The 20,411-nt window shown below is 38.0% G+C and overlaps 1 protein-coding gene across 3 annotated transcripts in view; it reads left to right on the forward strand.

Annotated features, from left to right (window-relative positions):
- Positions 1-20,411, forward strand: part of LOC141755240 (protein diaphanous homolog 3-like) — a 196,502-nt gene that overhangs the window by 26,470 nt on the left and 149,621 nt on the right. For all 3 annotated transcript variants that reach the window (XM_074614644.1, XM_074614646.1, XM_074614645.1), the window contains 7 exons: positions 8,907-8,981; positions 9,161-9,230; positions 12,591-12,727; positions 13,455-13,560; positions 16,190-16,300; positions 16,825-16,943; positions 17,146-17,262. In XM_074614644.1, coding sequence (XP_074470745.1) covers positions 8,907-8,981; positions 9,161-9,230; positions 12,591-12,727; positions 13,455-13,560; positions 16,190-16,300; positions 16,825-16,943; positions 17,146-17,262 — 735 coding nt within the window. The remainder of the gene's footprint in view (positions 1-8,906; positions 8,982-9,160; positions 9,231-12,590; positions 12,728-13,454; positions 13,561-16,189; positions 16,301-16,824; positions 16,944-17,145; positions 17,263-20,411) is intronic.

Raw genomic sequence — 20,411 nt, forward strand, 5'->3', positions numbered from 1 at the left:
GACCATAAATCTGCCGTAGCTAGAAACAGTGGTCCGACAGCGGTAACCCCTTGCGATCTAATAGCACCATTACAATCCTGAGTTGTGGGATTGATTTGGCAGTAAAGGTGTTTTTGTGTGCCACTGTTTTTGGATGCTGATCACTGTCACTTTCTTGGCACTGTTGTAAACAAACATCTCTCACTCCCTGCCTCCGTCCAATATCAGGTGTTTGCATTCTGCTAGTATAGGCTGACAGACTTATGTGCTCCCTCATCAGGTTCCTTCTAGCGGAGCAGGCAGACTTACAGGTAATTTGGTACTTCCTGCAGCTCCAGAGTGTCCTGTGCTGCTTGCCTCTGACCCCTGTATACTTTACCCACCTCAGCTATTCTAGCTCTCTCTCTCCCTTTTTGTGAAGAGAGGCCACAGCACTAGCCCACAGGACCAGCAAGGCTACAGGATGTAATAGTATTAAATGGATTTGATAAATGGATCTGACAAACAAGTGGAAATTGTTTTTTGATTTTATATTAAAACTGACCTTCGGGTTTAAGGTTCCAGATTTATTTATTTATTTTCAGTTTAGCTATAAAGTAGGGTGCAGTTTGGCATCCCTCCTTACAGCAACGTTTTTAATAAACCGTGGATGCTTTTTCCGCCTCTCATACACCTGCCACCCATGTAGTGCACACACAGATTCTCAGTTCCTTAAAACGATCATACTGATAGTGTTATAAGTATAAAATATACACAAAAATGCCGTTTTTAAAATACAGGAACTATACAATCATTGGCCACTTTATTAGGAACAACTGTAATATAATCAAATACTACGGCTCAGCCACAAATTCTACCTTCACAAAGATAACGAGAGGTATTCATTTAACAATATGTTTATTATTGAGGTTGTACAGTAGTTTGCAGTGGTGTTAAACTGGACTGTATTATATTGAAAGGTGTTTTTAATGTTTGGTCTACCCCATTTACATTGTTTTTATATTATTACATTATTATTTATCATAATATTATTATTATATTTGTTTTAACAGGTATTAATAACAATTATTTAAAAACAAAAATTATGCACATCATTTTAAAAAACAAATCTGAATTGTTTTTTTTATATTTTCTAGGGGCATTTTTGCCTATTATTGGATAGATGAAGAGTGTAGTGGTAGACTGAAAACAGGGAGAGACAGAGGGGTATGACACGAAAAAAGATCCCACAGTTTGAATTGAACCAAGGGCGTTGCGGTTACTTGTTTGTAGTAGAGGGACCTCAATCGGTCCTCACTGAATGAAATGACCTCTTCTATTTTTAATTCAGATGTTCTACATTGCTGTGACTCTCTACTCTCTGTACTTGGAGAGCCCTCCTGTAGTCCCTTAACTTGCTATACTTGGGACAACATTTTAAAGTTCATTTTTTATTTCTGGTTCATAATCGCTTTAGCGGAGTGCAACACTGTGCTGCACTGCCTGGGAACCTTGGAGGCATTCTCCTGAGACTCCGTTAGAAGTCAAGCTACCTTAGCTGTGAAGTTAGCCAGATAAGGCGCCTCATTTTTCTCTTTGATTTATGACTGTTTTTGTTTCCCAGGGAATGGGATGATGAATTTGTTTTCCTTATTTTTTAATGCTTTCTCCCTCGCTCTGTTTCTTGGTGTCTTTCTGTGAGATGATAGCTCTCAGTCGAGTACTGCTGTGCTTCTTCTGCATCTGTTGATGATGGGGAGGTGTGATTACAGTCTGCCTCCGATCCCAGACTGAGCATTAATTACTGTTTACTGCATTGCATAAATAACAAATAAAAGTAGTTTACATTATCTCATCCACAATTGTGAGACTGACCAAAAACAGAATCTTTTTCCAACAAGCCATGTTGAAATTTTAGGCAGTTTTTGCACGATTTTTAAGTAGCCAGATTTATATGCGTCAGTTGCAGATGGAAAGCTGCTACCAGAATCATATTTCTATACACTGTCCATTAGTGTCTTAATAGGGAGGGGAAAATACTATCTTGGCTCCAGAACTCCAGTTTGGTTTGGTGTTGAGCTCATTGACGGTGGTTTTCTTGGTTGTAAAAATCACAGAGCCAATCAAAGCTTTGTAGGCATGACTAATACTGGTGAATTCATCTTCAAGTGTGCATGAGATCAATACAGACATACGGGTTAATCCGATTTACAGAACACAACGAAATAATAACAATTCTTATTTGATTGACATGCCAAACGTTTACTACTCCGAGCAAACACTACCGCAACTTCCTTGTCAAAAATGAAAATGACGTTGACAGGACACAGACATAAATGAATACTGATCGGTTAAGGCAAAATAGACACAATCATTTGTGCATTTTATGTCTTTATTTTAGTAAATAGATCATATTTACCGGGGGGCAGTGCACCTTAATCAACACTGAGATTTAAAACACATTAATACAAATGTGCCATGGTTAGCTTCATATGTTTGTGAAATGCTCTCACTGCTGGTGGAGGAAATACACCAAAACTTTTGCTGCGTCTTTGAAAGCAGCATGTGTAGATGTGTTCTCTGACCTATGTAAACTTTGAAGGGGCCCAAGGCCATGCTCCACTATAAAACCGTACGTGTGTTCTGTGACCTATCTATATGATGCCAAATGACTAATGACAGCAATGTTAACAGGTAGCAGTCGGACATAAATCGGTGCTGCAGTTTCTCCAGCAGCTGATGGAAGTGTTTTCAGATCATTTGTACACAACACGGCTCCAAACACTGAGGACATTCAGGCAGAGAATGTGATTAAAGTTTGTCATTTGGAATGTGGGAGGGGTGCCAGATGTTAGGAACTAATGAAACCCAAGGGCTGCCAAAGCATGCTAGATTAGCAAACAGAATTTAAAATACTAATTACTTTAGAGTCTAGACAGACAGCATGTCAAATACAAAGCACTTACAACGTATATGACTATATGAATATAACTACTGATTCATCTCTGAAAGTTATTATCATCAACATTTGGTCAGGTCACATTATTCATCACACAAGCCCCAATGCCTTGAGTTGTAATTGCCATTGGTAGCTATAAACTGGGCAGACACTGTACGTATTTGGCCTGATTTAGCCCAGAATTGGTTGCCCCCGACTAATTTAGAACCGGGCCGAATTTCTGCCAGATCGGTTGTCGTTTGACGTGCAGTTGGAGGGAGGGTCACAATGCCAGATCATTTTGCCTGAACGATCAACAATCTGGCTCTCAGATAGTTTTGGTCGGCTGTCTGTCTTGTAGTGTAAGCAGTCCCCACAACTGCTCTCAAGAGATCTGTTAATTTAATTTTATCGCAGAAGTATTTTACATGTTGTGGCTGAATCTGTAGTCTTGAGACTGATGTGTTATAAAACTGAACTTTGCTGCAGTATAGACAGACCATATTCTCTGCATCTTCCAGACTTTTGTGGCTCCGTACTTTTGCCTTCTTACTTTCTGTTCATAATAGAATTGCACAAACTAATGCTGTTTTTCTCGCTTTTAATAGCGTCTCTCTTTATTTAATAGCCATCTTGTTAGAATAAACTACCTCGGCATTGTCACTGGACAAAACCGACCGGGGGTTCGGTGCTTACGTTCAAAGTGGGCACCCGCGTCGTAGCCCGTTAATTGATGTGTACAGTTTGAGCATAAAAGTAGCAGGTTCTGTACAAGATCAATAGAATTGTCTGCTCAGCTTTATCTGCCTTATCCTAGCTCTACTCCCTGACCTTCAACTATGACACAAAGACACATTCCTTAGATAGATTATAGCCTCTGCCTGATTGTTCTCGCTCTTGAAGATGAGACTTTTCTCCAGGTGTTGTGGACAGCTGGTATATTGTCCCTTTCTGGGCTCTGAGATAGTCTAAATCTGCCAGGCCCTTTTACTAGAAGCCTTTGAAAACACTCATGTGTTTCAAGGCAGATGTCTTTCAAATTTGTTGCAGCAGACCCTGACAGTACAGGCTTGTTGGTTTCCTGTGCAATAATTCCTGCTATAGATCAACTGGTTGTTTTCCTTTGCTCTCTGCCTCTGCTACTGATGATGAAAAGCTAGCATGCAGGTGCCATTGAGTTATACATTTCAATGAAGCTCATGTCAAGACCCCCGCCGTGCGTACTCTATAACCAGAATGGCCTGGGCCATGGTCCAGTGAGACGTGTAGGCTAAATTGATTTTTTTTTCCTCGAACATGAGAGCCTCATTACTTAGCCACCTTGGCAGCAGCCTTCCCTGTCTTCATCAGAATGGCAGCGACAGTCTTTGTCAACCTCCCTTATTTTCCTGACCCTGTCACACACTCACACACACATAGTCATACACCTTGATGATGTGGAGGTCTACACTGCTTCCTTTGTCGCTTGTCCTCCTTTTGTAAGTGGAAGGCAGTTAAGAATGAGGTTTTTATAACAGCTGAGGTCAGGTAGAATTGAAGCCTTGGTGATTTTAAAGTAACCATTCACTACTATTATAATATGTGTTTAAATCACCATGTTAGGAGCTTTTCAAGATCAGTTTTGTTTCTATTCGTTTGTGCAATGAATGCCCTTGACCATAATAAAACCCTGTACATCATGGCTTAAGGCTGGCCCACACTAAAAGACCCCACACATAAAAACATGTTATGTTAAATTTAACAATTATGTTCCTATAGGGTGTGGTGAGCAACGATTTGGCCAAATAAGCACACCATACAGTATCAGATTCCATTCATGAACGAACAAGAGTCCTGACTCTCGCAAAATCTCTCGTGATTAAAACGTGACTTTAGTGTAAACAAACATGTTGGACGACAGCGATGTTAGTTTTTGCATTACTTTGTACTGAAAATTCACAAAGAAAATAGAAAAAATATGGATGAATGCATGGAGACACATTGATTTGTGGCAACAACACCAGTGTTTATTTAACAAGTTGGTTGTCTTATTACTACTTTATGCTTTGCGTTTTGCATTAGCCGCAGCCGCCATGACGGTGGTTGTTGTCCTTCCTTCTTCAGCTTCCGTTGGTATTTTTTCAGTTGAAATTAATCAACTTTTACCTTCTAACCTTTATGCTTTATGGTATTTATGCTTTAAATTTTTTTTGGGCTAAAAAAAATGTTCTGCTGCTCCCGTCCACGGCTGCTTTACCTCGCCGTCAGACAGCCCTTTTTGACGGGACACTGAAGCTGTTCTATCGCTCTCTTCAAAGCCACCAGACTCCATTGACAAAAACAGTTATTTTACCTCGCAGATCGTGGAAGTATTCATACAACCCCACTTAGAACTAACCCTTTCAGTTATTTCCAAACTTAGCACTGCTAACGTAGTCTCAGCTATTGCTAGCCGTCACTGATTAGCTTACTTTGGTAACCTACGTCATTGCTTTTTGCTAACAGCTGAGTGAGCATTTCCATTTAGAAAAACAAAACAAAACAGAAAAGACAGTAGATGGAGATGACCTTTAATCATCACTAGTGCAGCTTTTTTTGGGGTGGAACATGTTCAATGGAAATCACCTGTCACCTGTGTTCAATCAAGGTGTGAACAAAACAAAATGTGAAACAAAATAAGCTTCTACCATCTGACACAACAATGTAACAACAAATAAATAAACTCTTGGACATTTGATCTACCTACAACCCCGTAGTCCTTTTCAAGAAATTAAATTCAGATAACTGCTTCCTATTTCATGTTGTCACCTTGAGAATTTCTGTAGATTTGATGCTGGGAGGCATGCAGCTTGTTGATTAGAATGGTACAAACACTGAATGCTAATGTTCAGAGAGGTTATTCAGTCATTCAGTTTCAATCAGGAGGGAGGTGCAGTCGCTCACAGCCTCACTCATGCTGTCTTTGTCTCTGTTTTTTTTTTTTTTTGCATTCGCTTAAACTCACAATGTAATGTTTCTTCATACTCGTGCTCCTTATTTGAATCAAAGTTAAAACTTCTCTGTTCTTTTAAAGTTTAAAGTCGCTGCTCTCTCTCCCATTCCCTACCGTCACTCTTGGGTGAAAACCTTGGATCTCCAGCCTTTGATTTGTCAGTAACAAGGAAAACTAACCCTGTTTTTTTCTTGATTGCCATTCTGTTTTGATTGTATTCAAGAAGTCTCAAAATTGGAATTGTTTTCATAAGGCAAAGCATATTGCATCTGTTTTGTTCTGCACTACTATCACACACATCCTTGTGCCTTCATCTGCTTTAAGTACAGGTTTAGCAATCATTGTAATCTGGAAGTGAGAAGACTAAAGGAAGTCTTTGCTTTATGTAAAGGAATGCCCTATTTTCTGTGTCGTTAACTTCTAACAGCTCTCTCAAAACATGTGGATCCAGAGAGATCTTAGTAGCCCAGGCCAGAGTTCATTACAACCTCCTAACAATTAACCTGCCTCTAGTTTTTAGAAGAAGATTAAGGAATAAAATGATGAGAAGGGCTGAGCAATATGAAAACAGTATTTTTGAAAAAAGTTTTTCTTCAATTTTTTCTTTTTTTTGTGGATTTTATACCATATATCCAAATGTACGTATGCATTCTCTTGGAAAAAGGTACAGGGTCACTATTTTGTCTTCTAGAAGCTGAATATTATCAAAATATTGCCCAGTTAATTTAATAAATATCACTGTGGTGATAACACTGTTCCTTCCTCTGTATCTCAAACAAAACTATTGCTAATATGTCATTAATGAAGAGGTCAACATGCACATTCTCAAAATTGTTTGTGGTGCTGGGAGTAGATCCCCTCCAATGTGTACTTTTCCAAATAAAAAATGACTTGCTCTTGCACACACTTTTTTCTGCTTTATTAGTCAACGTTTCGGTCCCCAAATACTTTCATCAGGACATTAAGAGGATAAAATGGTGTTCTTTGTTCTTTTAAACACCACCAAATCAATGTGATTGGATGATTGGAAGTGTCTGCCATCCCTATTGGTTGAGGAAGTGACATCATCACATATCCATTTCAACATGAAAAAAAACAGGAAGAGGAAAAAAGAAAAATACATGTCAGACAAAGAACATCAGACATCACTATTGAAGGAAAACAATAATAATCTTACCATAAATTATCAGGCCACATGATCATAAGTATACAAAATTACACGTTAAAAACATTCCTTGGTAAATTTACTAACAGCAACTTAAACAACAAGATTAAAATGCAAAGCTATCATCATTACAATTAAGTAGAAATTCTATATTTCACAGACATACACTCAAATCTAATTCATCATTGAGCCCAAAGTGGATCCCAAAAGTTAGGAGCTCTGTCGTCCAAAAGGCTTGTCGTTGAAGAAGAGCTTCCTTTAGATCACCTCCACGTCTAGACAAGACCACTGTGTCATTAATGTCTGATGTTTCGACCTGCACTAATGTAGAATAGGAATTAGTTTGATTCTCTTTGTAGACGCACTCGAATAATGGCTCCTTCCCTGGATGGAAATAAATGTGCCTTTTTTAAAGGAAAACAAACCTACGTAATGTGTTTGTCCCAAGCTTTTGATATTACTCCTTTAATCTAGAATCCATCAAAGGCACCTTCTCCATAAGATGTGTCTAAAATCAACTTTCACACAGAGTAGCAGGGAAGTTCAATCCTCCTATAGCATATTTGATGGAGCAGTGTGAACTAGCATAACCTCCTTAGATAGTGTAACCTCCTTAAGAATCGCATTCAGGCCCAAAACTCAGGCCCAGATCAGACAGAAACAGCGCCTCACATTTTCCACCTGTAAAACGCGAGGCACACCGCATTGCCTTTTTGTTTCTCAATCAGACAGAGCGTTTTTTTTTTTGCAGTTTTCTGCGTCTTTTCTTTTTAATATGTTGCTAGACGACCATGATGAGTGCCAATGTTACCTTATTGCAAACCATGAACTGTACACTACCCAAATTTAGTTAATTGTACAGTTTAAATTAATGAAAACAACTTACCCAAAATCTCAAGTGCTGCACTAATTAGTCTCCAGCTGTTTGCTGTTCAGATCAAGGTAACTACGGTTGGTAAGCTCATAAACAGTAGCTCCAGGTATCCAGCAACAGCCTCCAGGCCTGCTGTTTTCTGTTCAGATCATGGTAACTACAGTTGGTAAAGTCATAAAGGTCTGGGTATCCAGCAACAGTCACCACAATGAGAAAAAACACTAATGACAATGGGCACTTTTCCGCTCTGAGATGAAATGTTTTCAACTCAGGGCGTCAAGGGCGCTCCTGTAAAAAGAGCAAGGCCCACAGAGCGGATAAACACAAAGTGCTCAGCAACGTGAAAGCAGCGTGCAAAACGCTTCACTCTCATAGAAAACAATTACAAAAAAACGCTGCAGGCTGCTAAAACACACCTTACTCTGCATTGTTGTTGCTGCCATTTTTGTTTTTTCTCTCAGAAGATCAATTCCAGTCTATCAAGGCCTTTAACACATATTTTATTTGTATTAGCGTTTTTTTTTTATCTTTGTACTAAAGACACAGATACAGAGACAAAGATAAATTTTTCAACTGTAAAATGTCCTGCTAACTATAATTATTTAAAAAAAAAATCTTGGGATCCTTTTCAAAGATGTTTGTTTTTATCATGTGTTTATGTAAAACAATGAATATATCATTATTTCATTTGTAAACTCAAATATTGATATGGTCATCATCCTCAAAAATGAAGTATTGTGTCAGATATAATTGTAGCTTTAACTGTGTCTGAATGTGCTTACCATTTGTTGTTCCCCTCTGTCTATATTATTTTACTGCATATTTTCTTATCAGGCATGCAATCCTATGTTTACCTCTGCTGCCTTTCTACTCAGCACAACGTGCTGAATTCTGTTTTTCTGTCTTAAAGCTTCCCACAGTGGCTGATGAGTATGGAAGTTTTGCTGTCAGTTGTCAGTCTTACACTGTTGTGATATTGATTTGATGTTTGTTATTTCAGTTGGGTGCAGAGCTTCGGGCATGAGGGTCTTGGATTGCTGCTGGACGTTTTGGAAAGGTTGCTGCTCAAGAAACAGTAAGTTTATGCATTCACTCGTGGGTATTCTTGTCCAGACTCTTACTCATCTCACTATAGTTGTCTATTCAGAGTCCTGTTTCTCTATATGACAATGTACACTAATGCCTACAGTTTGGAGTATTCATTATGTGCATCAGAGACCAACTGCTCATCATTACTCTCTTGTGTTCCTATAGGCAAGAGAAGATTGACAAAAAGAATCAACATAAAGTTGTCCAGTGTATCAAAGCCATCATGAACAATAAGGTAATGAAAACAGATTTTTATTTTTGATAATGTGCTTTGGAAGAACAGTAAGTTGTCTATCGACATATCAGTTTGTTTAACCTTAAATTAATGCTTTTATTCCTCTAAAACTAGGAGGTGTCATTCTGAAAGAAACACTTATAATGATAAATGTTTTTCAGTTCATTTAAAGTTTTTGTGTATATATTTTTCATTGAAAAACTGAGTCAGCAAGACTGTAGCAACGTAGTAATCTGATCCATTGTTTATAGTCTTGGGAATTGTTTGTGTCTGCGGGCATAATAGCCTACATTAAATTTATTCGGGAGAGTTTGTGATTTGATGAACTTTCATAGACTCATTAAAGACGCAGCTGTGGAGGTGGGTGTTCTACCACCAACGTCTGACTTTTATGTTATTAGGAAATATGTCCTAGAATTAATATGTCAGTTTTGTCCTTTTTACCCTTCAGGGAAAAAACCCTCTGAAATAACTTTGTGTATTTTGAGTTGAGTCTGATCTCCAAGGGTAATTTTAATCCCATCCACACCGACATCTGGTGTTTTCATGCAATTACCAAATTAGGCACCTGGGATTTCAATTACAAAGGGTTTATGACCAGTGGAGAAAAAGAGCAGCTTCACAACAATATGGAGCCAATTGGGGGGAGTTTTACTAATGTCCTGATGCAATCTGTGTGACACTGTGTGACACAGATCTAATGTTGGTACTCAACAGAGAGAGTGTGTGTGACCAAGAGAGTGTAAGAGAGGGAAAGAGATGCCATTAAGAGAATGATTGTTTCAACATGGTAATGTACTACAGCACAAATTAATAATGATAAATCACAGAACAGTGTGCTGTTTTGTTGTGTTTGAATATTGCATCTCAAACAAAGCAGTCTATTTGCCTAATCTTTACAATTCTTAGATCTATTGGAAATGCAACAGGATCCTGCAAAATAGACTTTTAGTTATGGATTTAGTTCCTGAGTTTAGTTCCTGGGAGTCCTTACTGTAGCTCTTGGGACTATTTGATCCAAATAACCCAGCAGAGTTTTGGACAGTGGACAGAGAACAAATTACCGATAGAAGGAAAAGAAACAAAATGGTACCTTGAAAAAACAGAAAAAAGGAGGGCAGAGCAATGAACCGAAAATGTACGTAAACTGACTATGAATCTCTCACCGACCTAATTAGGTCATGTCATTATGTGTTGTAAGTGAATTTCCTCCAAACAAGCTGTCATTTGTAGCTTGTCCCTTAATGCACCTGAAAGTACAACGTATCACTGTCAGTGTGGATGTTTTTTTTTTTCCAAAAACTTTCACAACTTATTTTGACATTATTTAGTTACAGTTTGTTTATGCAATTTGCTTAAGAATAAAACAACGTGATCATATTGTGATAACATGTTTCCATTTAAGGTCAATAGATAATAATATTAAATTATCACCCAGGCCTAAGCACATGTGCATAGAAATATGTTCTGTTAAAGTAGCTTTATTTCTCAATGCTTCAGCTTTTCCTCCTTGTATGCTGTTAGTCCACAGTAGCTATAAAAAAAAAAAAAAAAAAAGAATCTTGCCACATGGAGCTAAAACCCAACGGAGACAGATATACAGGCGCTCTGGCACAAAGTGTGCTGTAAGGTCTCATGTAATCCTGCGTCTCAACAGGCGCCAGACGCCAGCATTTACCCGTAGGCCTCTCTGTCAGCCCAGACCTTTCCCTGGCTAGAGAGGCATCTTGGGATGGGATGTACCCACAATGCCAAGAAGACAGGTGTTCTCTGCCAGCTGTCAGTGCAGCCTTTTTTTCTTCTGCCTTCTTGCGTCAAGGCACACAGTTGCACATTTTCTATTGTCTGTCACCAATGGAGTAATAATGTAGTACTAGAAGTCACCACCCTGTGAAACTGCCCTTTGAACAACTTAACTGTATCAAGAAAACCGATTTTCCCAATATGGATTAGATGTAAATGCATAGTTGCTATAAATGCATACAGTATATAGCTCTCAGGCTTACTTCTATTTTAGTTTCATTACTTTTTTAGTGCCCACAGACTTCAATTCTGGTCGGAATTTACACTGTTTATCTACTATATACTGTACTGTATATGTAAAGAATTGCATTGCGGATTTAGCTGATCTGCTAGGTTTTCCAAAGTATAGAGACAACTGCTCAAACATTTAAAAAAAATATACATCCGACATGTGTGTTTGAATAGACAAACCTGCTCCAGCAGTGTCAACTACTTTTTTGAGCATTGACAGAATACTGACAGTTCATCTTTCTTTTGATTCTGGAAATTCAGGGAACCACAGTCTCTTTCTTGTCATGAAGTCCGTTTTGTAAAGCCATCAATAAACAGTTAATGCGTGAAGCAAAGCTAAAGATAGGGAAATATACCATGGCAGAAATGTGACAGAAAAATCAACAAAACTATAATATTTCTTACAAAGTAGGCAAACGATGTATCCATTTGTACATAGCAATATTCAAATACAAGGACAAAATCTGAATACCACATAACTTGATTGGCCGACTGCCTCTTCAAATGTAGAAAGCCCACATCAAACAGGCAAACAGAAAATATGATCTGAGTGCTCAGTAATGCCTGGTGTTACTACAAGGTCTACAAAAGCACTTTGTAATTTTTTTTCAAAAGAGAGAAAAAAACATCACTTTTTTTTGGTTCCTTCCCGGGGTGAAAGAAAGGCCCCGTTCAGTGCTATACAAACAGTGAATTAAATGTAATGCATTATTTGTCCTAAACATTTCATTTTCAAACACAATCCAACATTGTTGAATTGATTTTCTTTGTACAAATTAACCACAAAAAATAAATGAACCTCAATTTTCCTTGTTCAGCAGTAATTATAGTTGAAACTGTTCTTCATTGTACAATGATGTTATCACATGCTAGCACTGTATTGACAATACAATATTGGTATTTGTAATGATAGTGTTATTGCAAGATTGTTTTTCTCTTTGTTGGCTTTAGTATACTGCATATGGTAAAACCCACACACAATTATTCTAAATCAGTTTAATTATTACCTTGGCATTTAATCACATTTTCTGGTGGCCAAGTTCAACCGCACAGTAAACTGTGCTGTGCCAGACCTCTGAATGGCATTGCATTATACAGTAGATGGAGCTAAAATTACTGTTAACCTTGAGTTGTACTTTGATCAAACATTTGATCAATCATACTTAATTTGGAGTGCACGTAAATGTATTGAATTTGAATGAATCCTGTGTTCTTAAGGTAATATATGATTTTACTGTTTCTCAGGATATTGTGTTATTGTTGTTGCAAATGGGGAGAATTGCAGCATATCTGGCTAACCATGTTTTGTGTTCGTGTTTACTGCAGTATGGCTTGGATCGAATCCTCGGGGAGGAGAAAAGTCTTGCATTACTGGCAAGAGCCATTGATCCCACCCAGTCTGCCATGATGACTGACGTGGTAAAGCTGCTGTCAGCCATCTGCATCGTGGGCGAAGAGAACACGTATGTTCTGGCTTCATTCATTCTCTCACTGCTTTTGTAATGTTGAAAGATGATATGCTTTTAGGCCTTTATTATTATCAATTAAAGTCAAAGGGTTTTGCAGGGCATACAGTATAAAAGGTAAAGCATAAAACAGCCAACAATTGGCAAAAGTGCCACAATGTCTCAGAGTTCAATATCTGGCCTGTATTTTGTGAGTGCCAGTGTCACTCAAACGAACGTATCACAAAACTGGTGCCACTATATTGTATGTTAACAATTTAAACGTGTCAGATTTTTGTATGTTTTAAATTTAATGACACAATTTCAATATTTTTTTATCAATTTCTATGGTTTATTGGCCTACATAACCTTTGAGCTTAGGTTGTTCAGATTTTAGGGTCATGAAGCATTTGAAGATACTCCAAGTAATGACATCACAATAAGCAAAAATACCACAGTAGGCACTGGTGGACTATTTCTATTGCAGAGTTCATTAATTACTGAATTAATTATCCATTTTAATGATCATCACAAGTCTACTCAAGTCTTAAGTCATGTTCTACAGTGAAGGTGATGAAATCCCTTGGAAAAGCCCATCCACTCATGTCAAATTGACAATAAAGGAACCTTGGATGCAGTGGAATAGGAGAGAGCTCATGGTCAAAATCCCTTTTAAATGAATGTATGTCTTCATTCCCCCCCCCCCCCCCAATTGTTCGCTCATGCATTTCATGTTCTCATTCAGTTTGGAAAAGGTCCTTGAAGCCATCACCACAGCAGGGGAATGGCGAGCCATCGAGAGGTTCAGTCCCATTGTGCAGGGACTACGAGATCGTTCGGTTCAATTACAGGTAAGTGTACTGTACAGCCGCTGACACCTTGTCGCTTCGCTCAGATTTCTCTGAAATGAAATACGGACTGGCTGTGGGAAGTTTACCATTTTAACATACCGAAACCACTCTGTGCTCAGAGGTCTCTTACACATTCTTTGGTCTGATCAAGTCTTTTTTTACGAAGACATTTTTAGTTATACTCTTGTTTTAAGCCAAAACTGTGTGTTAATCACAGATTCAGTCACAAACACTGATATATATTATATATATATTATACCTATATATTCCCTGTATTTGTCAAATTTTTGCGCTCTCGTATTATTTACTTCTAGGAGCCAATTGGTTAAGTGTCTTAGTTAAGGTTAATTGTCGAGAACCTTTTAATCTGATTTTACAGTTTGCAGTAATGAACTTAATCATTTTGTAATGGCGTTAGTTGCTCAATTAAGATAAAGATCTGCCGTGATTTGCAGTTGCCATATCTAATAACCTTTACTAATGATACTGTTAGCCTTTTAGTTACAGGGGCATCTAGTAATGAGCTGTAAAACAAACTCTACTTTAAGTACGGTAGAACCAGGAATTACAACTAACAGCTAAGAAAACAATAAAAAATACCACAACAGAAAACACAAACAAAAAACAATAAAACCACAGATTTCTCTAATCTATACATAGAGAAGCTTTCCCTTTCCCACGTTCCAAAATGAATAAATTGTAAACTCTGAATCCCTCCTAATCCACTTTATGGTTTGACACATTTTTACCTGTCCATGTACATTGCCCATTTCATCATTTTATGCACTAATCCCTCTCTTTGTGGACATCATTTTTTCATGTATCATCTCCCTGCTGATACATACACTTGAGATATTGCATATGGGCTCCTTTAAACGGGGACGGCATCGGTATGTCTCACAATAATGTAATTCATAATTAAAGTATGTTGTCTGCATTTTTAATTGGTAGCTGAGGGATGTGAAGAGAGTGATCATTCATCCAATACCTAACACACACACGCGCGCGCACACACAGTAGTACATGAAAGTTGAGATTACTTGAGAGAATACCAAGCACCACTCACATGACCGAAGCACAGCCAATAGGAACGCTCTCTCTTTGAACTGTGATTGGCCTAAATCTAGATTTTTTAAAGCCTGAAAACAGCCATGAGGTGGTGCAGAAGTCTAGTTATCTCTCAGAACACTTGAATTACAATATGCTGAAAGGTTATTATGGATTTTTTTCCCAGTGATGCCAAAAAATTGTTGCCTACTGAAGCTTTAACAATGTTAAACTTAATTAAATGATGCTACCTTTTTTGCCCCCTGTAGCCTTATCCGTAGCATTTGCTTTCAGTTTGCTGCAACCACGTTTGACAGGTGCAACACTGTAGGGACACTCTACTGTACGAGGGTGGAAGCAGTAGTATTAGGAAAATAGTGAGGCAAGGAATTGATGCTTTGTTATTACTTTTCCACTTTCTAATACACAGCACAGTTTCCTTTTTAACCCCATGCATTATTAAAGCACGGATACTGTTATTCTAACCATGATACTGTGTGGCCAAAGGCTGTCTGTCCTACTTGACTACATTTATACTCAGTCTCCCCTGGCAGCCTTTGGCTTAGGGAAAGCTTGCATTGAGACAATAAGTGTAAATAGACCGCCAAAGTCAAAGATGCCTACATTTTCTCTTAACAACTGGGTGTCTTTACATATTTGTAATTGAACTATGCATTATTCTGAATACAAAGCTGAGGCTAATGTAGATAGTTGAATACACAGATATGAATCATTAAATGTGTGATAAGCTGGAATCAAATTATAGACTTCAAATACTATTATAGCATCTATAGTGTGATGTTTTACTCATGAAAAATGATGTAAAGCATCGCAGTGATCTTTCTTGCTCCCCTTTGTCTCTTGCTATCGATTAAGTACTTTCAACTCTTCATATTGATTTTACTTTCAAATTTTACTTCAAATAATTGTTAAATATAACAATGGTATTGTTTTCTTGACGGCCATTGCACCCCAGTCACATGTCAAACAAAGCTTTTGTTACACTTGGTAATACTACCTGTCTGTATTATAATAATGGAATCTTACTTTGAAGACAGGTTTGAGGAATATGACAAAAATAAGAGTGTGCTATCAGATTGGCCACGAACTTGGTCGCATCTGAATATCCTTCCTTGGCTCTAGCATTGCCATACCCTCTTTTCACACATGAGTGGATTCCTTTGCCGATCAATAATTGATTTTTCTGTCTGTGTTTGCCCGGCTGGTTGAAGAGTCACAGGATGCGGCGGTCCCTGTGCAGTAAACCAAACTCATAGAGGAGTGAAAAACAGCTTCCAAAAGAGCGAGTTTGCCCTTAAATTGACTGTTAGTTAGTTGTGTGTGTATGGGTCTGCAGTTGTTGCATTAATATTAAAATCAGCCCCCTTAGTTGGTGACTGGAGAAAATAGACATGCATTAGTTATGGTCCTCTGCTTCCAAGGGACATAACTCATTTAGAATGCATGCCGGCATGCTTTTCATCAACTTCTGGAAGAAGAAGTCCGTCGTCTCTTTCTCTGGTTCCCTCTCTCACTCCCCCCCCCCTCTGTCTCTTTGTTCTGTGTACCCTTCATGTTGCAGGTGGCATGCATGCAGCTCATCAATGCACTAGTGACATCCCCTGATGAGCTGGACTTCAGGCTGCACATCAGAAATGAATTTATGCGCTGTGGCCTGAAAGAGATATTGCCGGTAAGCACAACATAACCACAACACACACACACACACACACACACACACACACACACACACACACACACACACACACACACACACACACACTCACCTTGTATTAATATTTAAATGAGTTGTCCACTTCAGTGAAATATTGTAGATTTGCTCCAGCAAATAATTTATGAAACACAGGAGAGTTTGCACGTCCTCTGTCTGTGCCAGCGCCCAGAAACCAATAAAGTTTCTAGTGCCTTGGCTAATAATCTTCCTAGTGGCTTTTATACCATCTACCTAACATGTTTATCTGTTGTAAAAATTGTTGCTGTAGCTGCCAAGGAAACAAATAAATTAAAGCGAGGAGCTGGTCCCCGCACCTGTTTTAGCACGATGAGTGATAGCGTTTAGAATGAGCTCCTTGAGCTTGATGCTTCCCTTTTAGTGCTAATGTCACAGAAGGTCTCAAGCCTTTTATTTTGCTTAATTCTTAATCTCTTTTAATTTGTTTTAACTTTTCTTCTTTCTCTATCTTAATCCATCTGTAGCACCTGACAGCCATCAGGAACGAGGCCCTTGACATTCAGCTAAAGGTGTTTGAGGAGCACAAAGAAGAGGACATGATAGAGTTCTCTCATAGGCTGGAAGAAATCAGGGGCGAGCTTGAATATCCTTGTCATGATTACAAACAGAAGCATGTAACACTATGTTCTCATTCAGTACATTTGAAACATTCATGTATCCAGCTATGGTCAGTTATTCCTAAAAAAAGAAATCTTTCATTTCTTTTTTTTATTTCAGTAGCTTCTAATGTTTTTATGTGAAAATGCAGTGTTGCGGTTTATGTAAAAGTCCTTGACTCGCTGCACTGATGTGGGGGATGTGTTCAGTATTGTGCAGAGCTTGGTGAAGGACAGCAGTGCAGAGCCCTATTTCCTCTCTATACTGCAGCACCTGATGCTTATACGCAATGACTACTTGGTCAGGTAAAAATCAGCAGCACACACGCTACACACAGAACATGAATTATCTAAAAAGTGTAATGAAGCATGCAGTTTTTTTCTTTTCATTGTCTTCCGTCAATTACTCTGTGTCTCCCTGTATGTCTGTGACTTTCTGTGCTTTTTATTTGTTTTTAATCAGCACTATTTATTAGCTCTATTATTATCTTTATTCTCTGGTCAGAAGTATACAGTAATATAGCTTATGGTCTGGTTGATAATAATGATGACTGACGTACAGCATTTTAATCTCTCATCTCAGCCAAGTGCACACACAAGCAGGGCTTTTGAACACTGGTAATGATGTACACTGGTGAGAGCTTATGTTTTGTTGAGGTCTCACGCCTTAAACCCTCTCAATGACATTGGCTAACAAAGAGAATGATGTCCCTTTTATCTCCAGTCAATCTACAGCAGCAGTATTTCTCATCTCCTATTAATGGTGCTTTTCAAAGGCTTATTTTATGTTGGTTCTCTCACAGCTGGGTGTGGGTTAAACCTTGGCTTGATCAAAAGATGGAGCTCTAATCTGAAGAATATGAAATGCATCACCTGGAGTTTTTCTCCCACCCTAAAAACAACACCTGAAGTGTCTGGCGCTCCGTTCTGGCTCCGGTCTGATTAGTTTTCTTCATGTGAAATTATTATGAAATGTTAACGTTAGTGTTATGACTGCCAGCATTGCTGCCATCTGTTTTGTAAGCATTAATAACTGCATAAGACTATTACTGTACACAAAAAGACACACTACCCTCCCGTGTTCAGTTCTCACTGACCATGGCATGTCTAGACTATACAGTCTTCTTTTTCATCTTTTGGCAGACAAACAGCTGGACCACACAGATTACAGTAACGGTAACAGTTATACTTTATATGATTTATGCTTTATTGGACAATGATTCAATATTCAACTGTATTGTCTGACACTGGAATATATTGCTGAAACAATTAGTCAATTGACCCTAGGCATGGCAGGCCTGTCAATTTGGGGTTTTCTCCTCCACATGCTCGATTAAGAGCAATACTCCGTATACACTATAGAGACTTTAGAGAGTGTTTTTTGCCTGTTCAAAACCAAAAATACATGCGCAAAAAGGTTAAGGAATGAATTATACTGTGTTTTTGTCTACTCTAATGTAAGCTAAATGGCTAACGTTAGCATGTCCAGCGAGCAAACGACCAACTGCCTACAATAGTAACCTAACGCAGAGACACTTCCAAAGGCCGAGAAGCATTTCATAATTTGTGGGATTATAGGTTACATTTAAAAAAAAGAAAAGAAAAGCTTTTTTTATGGCTGGGCAATATATCGATAATATATCAATATCGTGATAAAAGACTACATATTGTCATATCGTAATATGGCATAAGTATTGTCTTCTCCTGGTTTTAAGGCTGCATTACAGTAAAGTGATGTTTTTTTTATGTTCTTACCAAACAAGCTGTTCTATTATTTGCCTTTACTCACTCAATCATTATATCCACGTTACTGATCATTATTTATCAAAAATGTTGTGTTCATATTTTGTGAAAGCACCAACAGTCAACCCTGCAATATCGTCGCGATATTGATATTGATATTGAGGTATTTGGTCAAAAAATATTATGATATTTGATTTTCTCCATATTGCCCAGCCCTACCACTCTCTAACCGCTAGTATTTTCCCACTGTGTGGAAGCCGGTTGTGGATGCTATCAGAGTTTAGGGTAACGTTAGCAGCTGTCCAAGGTTGCGTTACGGACGTCAAACACACCTGTAAGTTCTCATCCTAAAAGCCTTTTCTCTTGAAAGCATAAATCTGAACTATGTTGATCTTGTCCAAGTATACAAGTTAAGCAACTAAACAGGGTTTAAAAGTCTGATCAAAATGGGCTTTTGAAATTGTGATGGCCACTCTCACATTTTATGGCCTAAGCGATTATTAAATTGATCAAAAGATCATCAACGTATTGATAATCAAAATGATTGTTACAATCGTCATACAAGCAACATTTGTTTTGGACTGAGGTTGCCAATAGTGTTCAGTGCTTCAGTGCAGAGATGGTTAAATAGATACACTTAGAAAAACATTTATGCATTTACAACAACATCTTTTACATTCGCATACTAATATTGAGACTTAGGTTGGCCAAAACTTTTGTTTTTCTATTTTCATTTTTTCTTCATAAGCATATGATCCTAAGGGAAAATCACTAGAACACATTCTTGTAAACACTGTATACATTAGTCATTATTAAAAATGTGATTATTGTAAAAATGCATAGTTTAATGGTATAGATGCATATTTCCCCCTTCATCCTCATACCATATAGTGTAGCTCTTCAGGCTCTCTTTTAGTTGGCTTCAAGTATTTCTTTTAGAATACATTTGCAAGTTTTCCTCAGGCAGTTCCCTTCTGATATAATTAATTTTCACCACTGGCACATAAGGCGTCATATCTGAATGTGATCATTTTAATGACTGACTGGTGTAGTGATCTTTGGGTATTTAATTCTTGGTATTCTTGATGTCAAAAATATATAGCGCCCTTTTACACAGAGGTCCAAGAATCCCAGAATAATGAAAAGAGCACCAGCAGCTTGACTGGTAACATGCTTTATTCCATTAGATTGTCAATATTTTCATCTCAATTCAGACAATGATTCCATTGTTGAGCTAACCTTCAAAATCCTAGACATCATGGTACTCATACTATCAGATCCAGTGTAATTTTTTAGGAAGAGGCGGTAGGCAGTGTCCCTAATTTTATCACTGTTTGTAAGTCTCAAAGTACGAGTTAATGATTTGCTGTAGAAGGGATTTTGACTCTCAGCGGCATTGTTGTAAGATAATGAGCAGATCAAACAGACACTTTTCCTTTAACTTGCAATAGCAGTGTGGCTCCCAGCCTTGCATGTCATCTGTTGTTGCATTATAATATCTCCTTTCTCTTATTGTCTTATTATGCCCTTGGTTATTCTGTGATCAATGCGTTCAACTGAGCCATTTGAAACAATTTAACCGCAATTACTCAGCACCTGGTAATAGGTTAGTATTCCCCCGTTGTTCAGTACCATCAAACGGTTCTCATGTTAAGGTGTAAGTGGTGTATAAATGAACATTATTAAGTTTTAGTAGTCCTAAAGAAACAAAA

This window comes from Sebastes fasciatus, chromosome 2, assembly GCF_043250625.1.
Source record: "Sebastes fasciatus isolate fSebFas1 chromosome 2, fSebFas1.pri, whole genome shotgun sequence".
NCBI lineage: Eukaryota > Metazoa > Chordata > Actinopteri > Perciformes > Sebastidae > Sebastes > Sebastes fasciatus.